The 13,597-nt window shown below is 71.5% G+C and overlaps 1 protein-coding gene and 2 long non-coding RNA genes across 3 annotated transcripts; all 3 read left to right on the forward strand.

Annotated features, from left to right (window-relative positions):
* Window positions 1-8,014: 8,014 nt before the first annotated feature.
* On the forward strand, window positions 8,015-9,915 carry LOC142074003 (uncharacterized). Its single transcript, XM_075134351.1, has 4 exons — window positions 8,015-8,225; window positions 8,509-8,786; window positions 9,574-9,671; window positions 9,845-9,915. Exons 1-4 carry the CDS (start codon window positions 8,016-8,018, stop codon window positions 9,913-9,915), a joined length of 657 nt encoding a protein of 218 aa, XP_074990452.1. The 5' UTR covers window position 8,015.
* Window positions 8,921-9,351, forward strand: LOC142074100 (uncharacterized). The gene is made up of 3 exons (XR_012670523.1): window positions 8,921-8,945; window positions 8,986-9,268; window positions 9,309-9,351. It is a non-coding gene; the product is annotated as an uncharacterized LOC142074100 (long non-coding RNA).
* Window positions 9,916-10,210: 295 nt separating the features above from the next.
* LOC142074099 (uncharacterized) lies at window positions 10,211-12,053 on the forward strand. Its single transcript, XR_012670522.1, has 3 exons — window positions 10,211-10,268; window positions 10,397-10,477; window positions 11,516-12,053. It is a non-coding gene; the product is annotated as an uncharacterized LOC142074099 (long non-coding RNA).
* The last annotated feature ends 1,544 nt before the right edge of the window (window positions 12,054-13,597 follow it).

Raw genomic sequence — 13,597 nt, forward strand, 5'->3', positions numbered from 1 at the left:
TCCCAATGCCCCATGTCCCCATGTCCCAATGCCCCATGTCCCCATGTCCCCCTGTCCCCATGTCCCCCTGTCCCAATGCCCCCGTCTCCATGTCCCAATGCCCCATGTCCCCATGTCCCCCTGTCCCCTGTCTCAATGCCCCATGTCCCCATGTCCCCATGTCCCCATGTCCCATGTCCCAATGCCCCATGTCCCCATGTCCCCATGTCCCCATGTCCCATGTCCCCATGTCCCAATGCCCCATGTCCCCATGTCCCCATGTCCACATGTCCCCATGTCCCCCTGTCCCAATGCCCCATGTCCCCATGTCCCAATGCCCCATGTCCCCATGTCCCCCTGTCCCAATGCCCCATGTCCCCATGTCCCAATGCCCCATGTCCCATGCCCCATGTCCCCATGTCCCCATGCCCCATGTCCCCATGTCCCAATGCCCCATGTCCCCATGTCCCCATGTCCCCATGTCCACATGTCCCCATGTCCCCCTGTCCCAATGCCCCATGTCCCCATGTCCCAATGCCCCATGTCCCCATGTCCCATGTCCACATGTCCCCATGTCCCCATGTCCCCACGTCCCCATGCCCCCCGCCCCCATCCCCCCCATCCCCCCACCCCCCTCCCCCCCATTCCAACGTCCCGTATCCCCCCTGTCCCCCCTGTCCCCGTGTCCCCCCCCCCCAGGTGCGCTCCTCGGTGGCCGTGGGGACCCCCGACTACCTGTCCCCCGAGATCCTGCTGGCGGTGGAGGACCCCGCCCGCTCCTACGGCCCCGAGTGCGACTGGTGGGCACTGGGGGTGCTGGCCTACGAGATGTTCTTCGGCCACACGCCCTTCTTCGCCGAGACCGTCCTGGAGACCTACGCCAAGATCCTCCACTTCCAGGTGCCGGCGGGCACTGGGGGGAACTGGGAGGGCACTGGGAGGGCCACTGGGGAGCGCTGGGAGGGAACTGGGGGCATTGGGAGGGCACTGGGGGGAAATGGGAGGCACTGGGAGGGTACTGGGGGGTACTAGGGGGTTACTGGGGGGTTACTGGGAGGCACTGGAGGGCACTGGGGGGAACTGGGGGATTACTGGAAGGCACTGGAGGGCACTGGGGGGAACTGGGGGGCACTGGGAGGGCACTGGGGGGAACTGGGAGGGCACTGGGAGGGCACTGGGAGGGAACTGGGGGCATTGGGAGGGCACTGGGGGGAAATGGGAGGCACTGGGAGGGTACTGGGGGGCACTGGGGGGTTACTGGGGGATTACTGGGAGGCACTGGAGGGCACTGGGTGGAACTGGGGGATTACTGGGAGGCACTGGAGGGCACTGGGGGGAACTGGGGGGCACTGGGAGGGCACTGGGGGGAACTGGGAGGGCACTGGGAGGGCACTGGGAGGGAACTGGGGGCATTGGGAGGGCACTGGGGGGAAATGGGAGGCACTGGAAGGGAACTGGGGGGAAACGGGAGGCACTGGGAGGGTACTGGGGGGCATTGGGGGGCACTGGGGGGTTAGTGGGAGGCACTGGAGGGCACTGGGGGGAACTGGGGGATTACTGGGAGGCACTGGAGGGCACTGGGGGGAACTGGGGGGCACTGGGAGGGCACTGGGGGGAACTGGGAGGGCACTGGGAGGGCACTGGGGGGGCCACTGGGGAGCGCTGGGAGGGAACTGGGGGCATTGGGAGGGCACTGGGGGGAAATGGGGAGCGCTGGGAGGGAACTGGGGGGCAGTGGGGGGTTACTGGGGGGTTACTGGGAGGCACTGGAGGGCACTGGAGGGAACTGGGGGATTACTGGAAGGCACTGGAGGGCACTGGGGGGAACTGGGAAGCACTGCGAGGGCACGGGGGGGCCACAGGGGAGCACTGGTAGGGAACTGGGGGCATTGGGAGGGCACTGGGGGGAAATGGGAGGCATTGGGAGGGTACTGGGGGGCACTGGGGGGTTACTGGGGGGTTAGTGGGAGGCACTGGAGGGCACTGGGGGGAACTGGGGGGCACTGCGAGGGCACTGGGGGGAACTGGGGAGCACTGGGAGGGCACTGGGGGCATTGGGAGGGCACTGGGGGGAACTGGGGGGGCACTGGGAGGGCACTGGGGGGAAATGGGAGGCACTGGGAGTGTACTGGGGGGCAGTGGGGGGTTACTGGGGGGTTACTGGGAGGCACTGGAGGGCACTGGGGGGAACTGGGGGATTACTGGGAGGCACTGGAGGGCACTGGGGGGAACTGGGGGGCACTGCGAGGGCACTGGGGGGAACTGGGGAGCACTGGGAGGGCACTGGGGGCATTGGGAGGGCACTGGGGGGAACTGGGGGGGCACTGGGAGGGCACTGGGGGGAAATGGGAGGCACTGGGAGTGTACTGGGGGGCAGTGGGGGGTTACTGGGGGGTTACTGGGAGGCACTGGAGGGCATTGGAGGGAACTGGGGGATTACTGGGAGGCACTGGAGGGCACTGGGGGGAACTGGGGGGCACTGGGAGGGCACTGGGGGGAACTGGGAGGGCACTGGGAGGGCACTGGGGGGGGCCACAGGGGAGCGCTGGGAGGGAACTGGGGGCATTGGGAGGGCACTGGGGGGAAATGGGAGGCACTGGGAGGGTACTGGGGGGCAGTGGGGGGTTACTGGGGGGTTAGTGGGAGGCACTGGAGGGCACTGGGGGGAACTGGGGGATTACTGGGAGGCACTGGAGGGCACTGGGGGGAACTGGGGGGCACTGGGAGGGCACTGGGGGGAACTGGGAGGGCACTGGGAGGGCACTGGGGGGGCCACTGGGGAGCACTGGGAGGGAACTGGGGGCATTGGGAGGGCACTGGGGGGAAATGGGGAGCGCTGGGAGGGAACTGGGGGGCACTGGGGGGTTACTGGGTGGTTACTGGGAGGCACTGGAGGGCACTGGAGGGAACTGGGGGATTACTGGAAGGCACTGGAGGGCACTGGGGGGAACTGGGGGGCACTGTGAGGGCATGGGGGGGCACAGGGGAGCACTGGGAGGGAACTGGGGGCATTGGGAGGGCACTGGGGGGAAATGGGGAGCGCTGGGAGGGAACTGGGGGGAAACGGGAGGCACTGGGAGGGTACTGGGGGGCAGTGGGGGGTTACTAGGGGGTTACTGGGAGGCACTGGAGGGCACTGGGGGGAACTGGGGGATTACTGGAGGGCACTGGAGGGCACTGGGGGGAACTGGGGAGCACTGGGAGGGCACGGGGGAGCCACAGGGGAGCACTGGGAGGGAAATGGGGGTATTGGGAGGGCACTGGGGGGAAATGGGAGGCACTGGGAGGGAACTGGGGGCATTGGGAGGGCACTGGGGGAAACTGGGGAGCACTGGGAGGGCACAGGGGGGCCAGTGGGGAGCACTGGGAGGCACTGGGAGGGAACTGGGGGGCAGTGGGGGGTTACTGGGGGGTTACTGGGAGGCACTGGAGGGCACTGGGTGGAACTGGGGGGCACTGGGAAGCAATGAGGGCACTGAGAGGGCACTGGGGGGAGCAGGGGGGCAGTGGAAGGGCAGTGAGGGATTACTGGGGGGGTTACCGGGGTGTTACTGGGAGGCACTGGCGGACACTGGGAGGCACTGGGAGATTACTGAGAGGGGTCTGGAGGGCAGTGGGAGGCAATGGGGGGCAGTGGAAGGCACTGGGAGGCACCGGGGGGAACTGGGAGAGGTCTGGGAGAGATCTGGACGGCACTGGGAGGCAATGGGAGGCACTGGGAGGGAACTGGGGGCACCGGGGAGCACTGGGACGTTACTGGGGGGTTACTGGGAGGCACGGGGGAGCCACTGGGGAGTTACTGGGAGGCACTGGGACGTTACTGGGGGGGTTACCGAGAGGCACTGGGGAGTCAGGCAGTGGAGGGCACTGGGGGGTTACTGGGAGGCACTGGAGGCACTCGGGGGGTTACTGGGGGGGGGTTACTGGGGGGTTACTGGGGGGCACTGGGATGTTACTGGGGAGTTACTGGGAGTCACTGGGGGCACTGGGGAGTTACTGGCGGTTACTGGGACACGAGTGGGTGGCACTGGGGGGCTACTGGGGGGTTACTGGGACGTTACTGGTGGTTACTGGGGGTTACTGGGTCGTTAGTGGGAGGCACTGGGTGTTACTGGGACGTTACTGAGACATTACTGGGGGCACTGGGGGTTACTGGGACATTACTGGGACGTTACTGGTGGTTACTGGGGGTTACTGGGACGTTACTGGGAGCACTGGGGGTTACTGGGACGTTACTGGGACGTTACTGGGGGGCACTGGTGGTTACTGGGACGTTACTGGGATGTTACTGGGAGTTACGGGGACATTACTGGGACGTTACTGGGGGGCACTGGGGGTACTGGGACGTTACTGGGACGTTACTGGGAGCACTGGGGGTTACTGGGATGTTACTGGGACGTTACTGGGAGCACTGGGGGTTACTGGGACGTTACTGGGAGCACTGGGGGTTACTGGGACGTTACTGGGACGTTACTGGGGGTTACTGGGACGTTACTGGGAGCACTGGGGGTTACTGGGACGTTACTGGGACGTTACTGGGACGTTACTGGGGGTTACTGGGACGTTACTGGGAGCACTGGGGGTTACTGGGACGTTACTGGGACGTTACTAGGACGTTACTGGGAGCACTGGGGGTTACTGGGACGTTACTGGGACGTTACTGGGACGTTACTGGGAGCACTGGGGGTTACTGGGACGTTACTGGGACGTTACTGGGACGTTACTGGGAGCACTGGGGGTTACTGGGACGTTACTGGGACGTTACTGGGACGTTACTGGGAGCACTGGGTGTTACTGGGACGTTACTGGGACGTTACTGGGAGCACTGGGGGTTACTGGGACGTTACTGGGACGTTACTGGGAGCACTGGGGGTTACTGGGCTGACCCCGCCAGGACCACCTCCACCTCCCCGACGAGCCGGACCCGAGCCCGGACCCGGCGGCGGGAGGGGGCGGAGCCAGCGGCGGAGAGGGCGTGGCCGGGCCGGAGGGGGCGTGGCCGCGGGTGCCGGCGGCGGCGCGCGCCCTGGTGCGGGGCCTGCTGTGCGCGCGGGAGGCGCGGCTGGGGCGGGGCGGGGCGCGCGACTTCCGGCGGCTGCCGCTGTTCGCGGGGCTGCGCTGGGCCGCGCTCCGCCGCGCCGCCCCCCCCTTCGCCCCCGCCGCCGCCGGCGCCGCCGACACCTCCAACTTCGACGTGCTGGACGACTGCCTCAGCCAGCCGGTGCGGGGCCCCCGGGAGCGCCCCCCCGGCCCGGGGAGCCCGGCCCGGGACCCCTCCATGGGACTCCCCCCATCCCGGGACCCCCCAGTGGGACACCCCCCCCCGGGGGACCCCCCTCCCGGGACCCCCCCATTGGGACCCCACCCCGGGACCCCCCCATGGGACTCCCCCCATCCCGGGACCCCCCAGTGGGACCCCCCCCGGGGGACCCCCCTCCCGGGACCCCCCCATTTGGGACCCCACCCCGGGACCCCCCCCATGGGACTCCTCCGGGAGACCTCCCTCCCGGGACCCCACCCCGGGCCCCCCCCCCATGGGACCTCCCCAGTGGGACCCCCCCCTCCGAGACCCCCCTCCCGGGACCCCCCATTGGGACCCCACTCCGGGACCCCCCCTATGGGACCCCACCCATCCCGGGACCCCCCCAAAGGGACCCCCTCCCCGTGTGACCGTCCCCCCTCCATGGGATCCCATCCCGGGGACCCCTCATTGGGACCCCACCCCGGGACCCCCCCCATGGGACTCCCCCTCCCGGGACCCCCCAATGGACCCCCCCCCCAAAAGGGACACTCGCCAATGGGACCCCCCGGGGGACCCCATCCCGGGACCCCCCAAAGGGACCCCGTTCCCGTGTGACCGACCCCCCCCGTGGGACCGACCGCCACTGTGGGACCCCCTCCCGGGGACCCCCTCCCCAGCACCCCACCCCGGGACCCCCCCTATGGGACCCCCGTCCCCAGGACCAACCCCCATGGGACCCCCCCATTCCTTGATCCCCCACCCCCCCGGGATCCTCCCACCCCCCCCCCCCATGGGACCCCATCCTGGGACCCCCCCCGCTATGGGACCCCCTCCACGGACCCCCCCTCCCTGGGACCCCCCCACGGGACTCACCTGCCCCCCCCCCCCCCAGGGACCCCCATGGGGACCCCCCCCAAATTCTCAGCCCCTCCCCGGAACCCCCCCCTCCGGGCACCCTGACCCCCCCCCGGTGACCCCCATGTGTAACCCCCCCCCCCCCCCCCCCAGGACCCCCCGTGGGAGCCGTGGGACCCCCCCGAGCTGGGGCTGCACCTGCCCTTTGTGGGGTACTCGTACGCCCGCGGAGACCCCCAGTGAGTGGGGGGGGGCACGGGGGGGCCGGGGGGGGGTTGGGGGGCGGGGGGGGCACGGGGGGGCTGGGAGGGGGGGCTGGGGGCCAGTGGGGGGGACGGGGGGGGCACTGGGGGGGGGCGGGGGCGTCTTGGGGTGGGGAGGGGAAGGGAACTGGGGGCGATGGGGGCACTGGGGATATGGGGGGGCCACAGGGAGATGTGGGGGGGTGTCCCCTGGTGGGGGTCCCGGCGGTGACACCCCCCCCCCATGTGTGTCCCCCCCCCGGCCCTAGGGAGGAGGAGGAGGAGGAGGAGGAGGAGGAGGAGAATGAAGAGGAAGATGAGGAGTGGGACCAGGACACGGCCATGGAGCTGGAGGGGGACTGGGGGACCCCCCCGGAGACGGGGAGCCCCCCAGGCGTGGGGACCCCCCTGGCCATAGGGACCCCCCCGGGCAGGGGGACCCCTTCACCCACGGGGACCCCCCCGGACATGGGCCCCCCCCCGACAACTGGGCCCCCCCCAGCTATGGGGGTCCCTCCCTCCGAGGGGGCCCCCACACCCCCGGGGCCCCCCCCTCCGCCTACGGGGGCCCCCGCACCTATGGGGGCTCCCCCCCCAAAAGGACCCGCCCCACCCGTGGGGACCCCCGAAGCCACGGGACCCACCCCCCAAAAAGGTGGGTGCCCCCCACCTTCAGGGGCACCCCCGCCCATGGGAGCACCCCCACAAAAAGGGCCCCCTCCCCCGAGGGGGGCCCCCCACCTATGGGGGCTCCCCCACAAAAAGCCCCTCCCCCACCCAAGGACCCCCCCACACCTGCGGGGACCCCGCTACCCACAGGAGCACCCCCCCAAAAAGGGGCACCCGCATCCCCAGGGACCCCCCCACAAAAAGGGGCTCCTACATCCCATGTGGCCCCCCCACCCATGGGTCCCCCCCCACCCGAGGGCCCCCCTCCATCCCAGGGCCCCCCTCCAGCCAGGGGGGCCCCCCCAACCATGGCTACCCCCCCACCCAAGGGCCCTACTCCATCCACGGGGGCCCCCCAAGCCCCGGGGGTCCCCCCACCCATGGAGTCTCCCCCACCCAAGGGCCCCCCTCCATCCCAGGGGCCTCCCCCAGCCACAGGGCCCCCCCCACCCAAGGGCCCCCCTCCATCCCAGGGAGCCCCCCCACCCATGGGGCCCCCCCCACCCAGGGGCCCTCCTCCATCCATGGGGCCGCCCCCAGCCACGGAGCACCCTCCAGCCCCGGGGGTCCCCCCACCCAAGGGTCCCCCTCCATCCCAGGGAGCCCCCCCACCCGTGGGTCCTCCCCCACCCAAGGGCCCCCCTCCATCCCCGGGCCCCCCCCCAGCCCCGGGGGTCCCCCCACCCATGGGTCCCCCTCCATCCCAGGGGCCCCCCCCAGCCCCGGGGGACCCCCCACCCATGGGTCCCCCCCCACCCAAGGGCCCCCCTCCATCCCAGGGGACCCCCCCAGCCCCGGGGGACCCCTCACCCATGGGTCCCCCCCCACCCAAGGGCCCCCCTCCATCCCAGGGGACCCCCCCAGCCCCGGGGGTCCCCCCACCCATGGGTCCCCCCCCACCCAAGGGCCCCCCTCCATCCCAGGGGACCCCCCCAGCCCCGGGGGTCCCCCCACCCATGGGTCCCCCCCCACCCAAGGCCCCCCCTCCATCCCAGGGTCCCCCCCCGGTCCCGGGGGACCTCCCACCCATGGGTCCCCCCCCACCCAAGGCCCCCCCTCCATCCCAGGGGCCCCCCCCACCCCCGGGGGTCCCCCCACCCATGGGTCCTCCCCCACCCAAGGGCCCCCCTCCATCCCAGGACCCTCCCCCAGCCAGGGGGCCCCCCCCGCGGACACCGCCCCCCGGCTGTGCAGCCCCCCCGGGAACGGAGCCCCCCCGGGCACCCCCTGAGGAGCCGGTATGTGGGGGGGGGGGGTGTCGGGGGGGCTCCCGGGCCCGGGGGGGCGGTCGGGACTCGGGAGGGGTCCCGGGGAGGGGGGGAAGTGTCCCGATCCCCGGGGGTTCCGGGGTGGGGGGGGTGCTCTGGGGGGGGGTCCCAGGGCGGGGGTCCCGGGGGAGGTCAGTGCTCGGGGGGGGGGTCCCGATTCCGGGGATCCCGGTGCTCGGGGGGAATCCCGGGGGGGGGGGAATCCCGGGCGGGGGGGAAGCCGGGGGTCCCCACGCAGACGCGGTTCCCGCAGGCGCGGCCGGCGGCGGCCCCGGAGCCCCCGGCGGAGGCGGGGCCGGTGCCGGCGGAGGCGGGGCCAGTTCTGGCGGAGGCGGGGCCAATGCCGGTGGAGGCGGGACAGTTACCGGAGGAGGCGGGGCCAGTGCCGGCGGAGGCGGGGCCGTTACCGGCGGAGGCGGGGCCGGTGCCGGAGGCGGAGCTGCGGGCGGCGCTGGCGGCGGAGCGGCGCGGGCGGGCGGCGCTGGAGCGGGAGCTGGGGCTGCTGCGGGCGGCGGGGCAGGGGCTGGCCCGGTACGGCGGGGGGGGGCACCGGTGACACCGGTACCGGGGGGTGACAGCGGGTAGTGGTGGTTGTGGGCGACACCGGGTACCGGGGCGGTGACACCAGTACTGGGGCGGGGGGGCGACAGCCGGTACCGGGGGGGAGTGTGTGACACCAGGGACCCTCAGGTGACAGCCGGTACCGGGGGGTGACACCAGGGACCCCCAGCTGACAGCAGGTACCGGGGGGGGGGTGACACTGGGTGACAGCCGGTACCGGGGGGTGACACCAGGGACCCCCAGCTGACAGCAGGTACCGGGGGGGGGTGACACTGGGTGACAGCTGGTACCGGGGGGTGACACCAGGGACCCCCAGCTGACAGCAGGTACCGGGGGGGGGGTGACACTGGGTGACAGCCGGTACCGGGGGGTGACACCAGGGACCCCCAGCTGACAGCAGGTACCGGGGACTTGACACAGGGTGACAGCCGGTACCGGGGGGGTGATACGGGGTGACAGCCGGTACCAGGAGGGTGACACCAGGGACCCCAGGTGACAGCCGGTACTGGGGGGCGGTGACCCCAGGGACCCCGGGTGACAGCTGGTACCGGGGGGGGGTGACAGCCGGTACCAGGGGGGGTGACACCAGAGACCCCCGGGTGACAGCCGGTACCGGGGGGGGGGGTGACACCGTGCCATAGGGCAGGGACACCAGGGATGGATGGAACCGGGGGGGGGAGCCTGGGGGGGTGGTGTCCCCGGGGGTGTCCCCAGGGGTGTCCCCGGGGGTCCCCACCTCCCCCCCGCCCCCCCCCAGGCGCCTGCAGGAGGCCGAGAGCCACAACCTGGAACTGGAAGCGAAGCTGCGGCGGCTGCAGAGCCCCCCCCCGGGGCCCGGCCCCCCCCCGCACGAAGGCAAGGCCCCCCCCCCCTCGCACCCCCAAACCCCCCCCCGCACCCCCAAATCCCCCCAGACCCCCAAATCCCTCGGGTCCCCCCCAGGGACTCTCTCCAGCCCCCTTTGAATGTCTTGGGTGCCCCCAACACCCCTCAGACCTCCCCCCAAATCACTTGGGTCCCCCCCCCAGGGCCCCCCAAAATCCCTTGGCAGACCTTGATCGACCCCAACCCCCCCCCCCAATCACTCAAGTCCCCCTGACCCCCTCCAGGACCCCCCAAATCCCTTTGTTCCCCCCCGAGCCCCCCCAAATCCCTTGGGTAGCCCTGAAACCTTCTCCAGGATGGGCGGGGGGGGGAGGGCAGGACCTCACCCCCTCCCCAAAATGGGGGGGGGAACCCCAAAAAAAGGGTATTGGGAGGGAACACAGAACCTTGTCCCCTCCCTAAGACGGGGGGGGGGGATCGGGGTCTCATCCTCTCCCCAAAATGGGGGGAGACCCCAAAAAGGGTATTTGGGGGGGGCAGCCCTGACACCCCCCCCCCCCGTTTCTTGCAGGAGGCACGGGGCAGCCCCCCGCCATCACGGCCCCCCCCGCGGAGCCCCCGGCAGACGTAAGGCGGGGGGGGGGGGTGTCGGGGTTTGGGGGGGGGGCTATGGGTGTTTTTTTGGGGGGGGGTGTCAGGGTTTGGGGGGTGTTTGGGGGTGCGGGGGCCGCTGACGCTCTCTGCTCTCTCCGCAGCCCGGCAGCGGGGGCCCCCCCCGGCTTTTCCGCTCCCCCCTGGGGGTGCCCCTGTCCCGGCACCTGCTGCTCTGGGCCCGGGTACGTGGGGCTGCGCGGGCTGCTGCCACCGTCACCGTCACTGTCACCCCCTGCCACTGCCACCCCCGCCCCGGGCACGGCCGTCACCCCTGGGCCACCCCCTCCGGGCTGGGACACCCCCCCCCCCTCCGCCTCCCCCCGGGCATGGCCACCCCGGGGACACCCCGGGCTGTCACCTCCAGCACTGCCACCGCCCTGGGAAGTGCCACCGCCACCGCCCTGGGCTGTCACCTCTGGGCACTGCCACCGCCCCGGGCTGTCACCGCTGGCACTGCCATCACCCTGGGAAGTGCCACCACCGGCACTGCCACCGCCCTGGGCTGTCACCTCCGGCACTGCCACCGCCCTGGGAAGTGTCACCTCCGGCACTGCCACCGCCCTGGGCTGTCACCTCCGGCACTGCCACCGCCCTGGGAAGTGTCACCTCTGGCACTGCCACCGCCCTGGGCTGTCACCGCTGGCACTGCCACCGCCCTGGGAAGTGTCACCTCTGGCACCACTGCCACCGCCCTGGGAAGTGTCACCTCTGGCACCACTGCCACCGCCCCGGGCTGTCACCACTGGCACTGCCACCGCCCTGGGAAGTGTCACCTCTGGCACCACTGCCACCGCCCTGGGCTGTCACCGCTGGCACTGCCACCACCCTGGGAAGTGTCACCTCTGGCACTGCCACCACCCCGGGCTGTCACCTCCGGCACTGCCACCGCCCTGGGAAGTGTCACCGCCGGCACTGCCACCACCCCGGGCTGTCACCGCTGGCACTGCCACCGCCCTGGGAAGTGTCACTCTGGCACTGCCACCCCCCCACACTGCCATTTGTCACCCAAGGCCACATCAAACCAAGCCATGTGTGTCATCCCCCCCCCCCACCCCGGGCACCCCCACCCCCTAGGGCCACCCCCAAATCTGGGGGGCCCTGATGAGGGGAGGAGGGGGGGTGCCAGCCAGAGGGGACCCGAGGGGAGGGGATCGGGGGGGGGGGTGGGGTGGGGGTGACAGGGCCACCGCGGCGCGCCCTGACCCCCTCCCTGTCCCCAGGTCCCCCGTCCCGGTGCCACCAAGGACTGCCTGCTGCTCTGCGCCGCCGGCCTGCGCCCCGCCGCCCCCCCCGCCCCCCCGGGGACCCCCCCGTGAGGGGGGACCCCACATGAGGGGGGACCCCACATGAGGGGGGACCCAGGCGTCCGGGCTCACCAGCACCCCCTCTTCTTGCACTCGACCCCCCCCTTCCCACGGGTTGCGGGGGGGGACCCCCAACACCCCCCCCACTGTACATAGCCCCCCCATAACCACTAGGCACGGGGGGGGGGGCCCCCCCCCACCCCAGGGACGTCACACCGTCGCCCCCATGACCGGCAACGAGGGGCAGCGGGACCCGACACCCCCCCCCCCCTCCCCGAGGTGGGTGGGTGGGTGGGTGGGGGGCACCCACCCCTCCTCGTGCCACCCTGGGGGGCCCCCCCGGGACCCCCCCACCACCCCCCGCTAGTAATTTATTTGTAGGGACGCCCCACGTTTGCACTAAGCCCCCCGTTATTTATACCCCCCCCCAGCTTCTTGCCCCCTCCCCGTTTTTTGCCCCCCCCCCGTTTATTGCCCCCCCGTTTTTTTGCCCCCTGCCCCAGTTTGTTGCCCCCTCCCCCCGTTTTTTGCCCCCCCCCCCCCCGTTTGTTGCCCCCCCCCCGGGGGAAGACGTGAGAATAAAGTCGTGTTTCTGCAGCCGGCCCCTGCGCTGGGGGGGGGGGGGACACGCGGGGACCCCAAAATGGCCCCAGTGGGGGGGGGCGTCGTGTCCGTCCCCCCCCCCCCCAAGGGCCAGGGGACGTGGGGACAGCAGCGCTGTCCCCGTGGGGCACTGGGTGCAGCCCGCCCTGTCCCCACGTCCCTGCGCAGCACCCACCGTGTCCCCCGCCTGTCCCCACATCCCACGTGCCACCCACCGTGTCCCCCGCCTGTCCCCGCAGCCCCACGTGCCACCCACCGTGTCCCCAGGCTGTCCCCGCAGCCCCACGTGCCACCCACCGTGTCCCCCGCCTGTCCCCGCAGCCCCACGTGCCACCCACCGTGTCCCCAGGCTGTCCCCACAGCCCCACCTGCCACCCACCGTGTCCCCCGCCTGTCCCCGCAGCCCCACGTGCCACCCACCGTGTCCCCAGGCTGTCCCCACAGCCCCACGTGCCACCCACCGTGTCCCCAGGCTGTCCCCGCAGCCCCACGTGCCACCCACCGTGTCCCCCGCCTGTCCCCGCAGCCCCACGTGCCACCCACCGTGTCCCCCGCCTGTCCCCGCAGCCCCACGTGCCACCCACCGTGTCCCCCGCCTGTCCCCGCAGCCCCACGTGCCACCCACCGTGTCCCCCGCCTGTCCCCGCAGCCCCACGTGCCACCCACCGTGTCCCCTGCCCCACAGCCCCAAGTGCCACCCACCGTGTCCCCGCCTGTCCCCACAGCCCCATGTGCCACCCAACAGGTCCCCACTCCACCCTGGATCCCCCTGTGACACCCGTCATGTCCCCAGTTTGTGCCTGTGTCCCCAGCTGCCACCCATCGTGTCCCCAGTCCCCCCTGGATCCCCACGTGTCACCCATCATGTCTCCGTCTGTCCCTATGTCCCCAATCTGTCCCTGCGTGGCACCATTGTGTCCCCAACCCATCCCTTCGTCCCCACGTGGCACCATCGTGTCCCCAAGTGCCTGCGTGGTCCCTGACGCGTCCCCAAGCTGTTCCCACGCAGCTCCCAGCATGTCCCCAAGCTGTCCCCATTGTGTCCCCAGTCTGTCCCTGTATCCCCACGTGTCACCCATTGTGCCCCCGTGTCTCCAGAGGGTCCCCATCGTGTCCCCAGTCCATCCTGGAACCCCATGTGTCACCCATCATGTCCCCAATCTGTCCCTGAGTCCCCATGTGCCACCAATCGTGTCCCCAATCTGTCCCTGTGTGCCACCCATTGCGTCCCCAGTCTGTCCCTGTGTCCCCATGTGCCACCTTTTGTGTCCCCGGTCTGTCCCTGTGTCCCCATGTGCCACCTTTTGTGTCCCTGGTCTGCGCCCACATCCCCATGAGTCACCCATCATGCCCCCAATCTGTCCCCACTGTGTCCCCATGTGTCACCCGTTGTGT

This window comes from Calonectris borealis, chromosome 32 (genome assembly GCF_964195595.1).
Source record: "Calonectris borealis chromosome 32, bCalBor7.hap1.2, whole genome shotgun sequence".
Lineage (NCBI taxonomy): Eukaryota > Metazoa > Chordata > Aves > Procellariiformes > Procellariidae > Calonectris > Calonectris borealis.

Bases quoted from the DNA above. Each gene is read 5' to 3' on its own strand.
- LOC142074003 (XM_075134351.1), top strand. From the start codon at position 8,016: ATGGGTCCCCCCCCACCCAAGGCCCCCCCTCCATCCCAGGGGCCCCCC. The intron at 8,226-8,508 runs GTATGTGGGGGG...CGGTTCCCGCAG, and splicing joins GGGCACCCCCTGAGGAGCCG to GCGCGGCCGGCGGCGGCCCC. The intron at 9,672-9,844 runs GCAAGGCCCCCC...TCCCCCCCCCAG, and splicing joins CGGCCCCCCCCCGCACGAAG to GGCCCCCCAAAATCCCTTGG.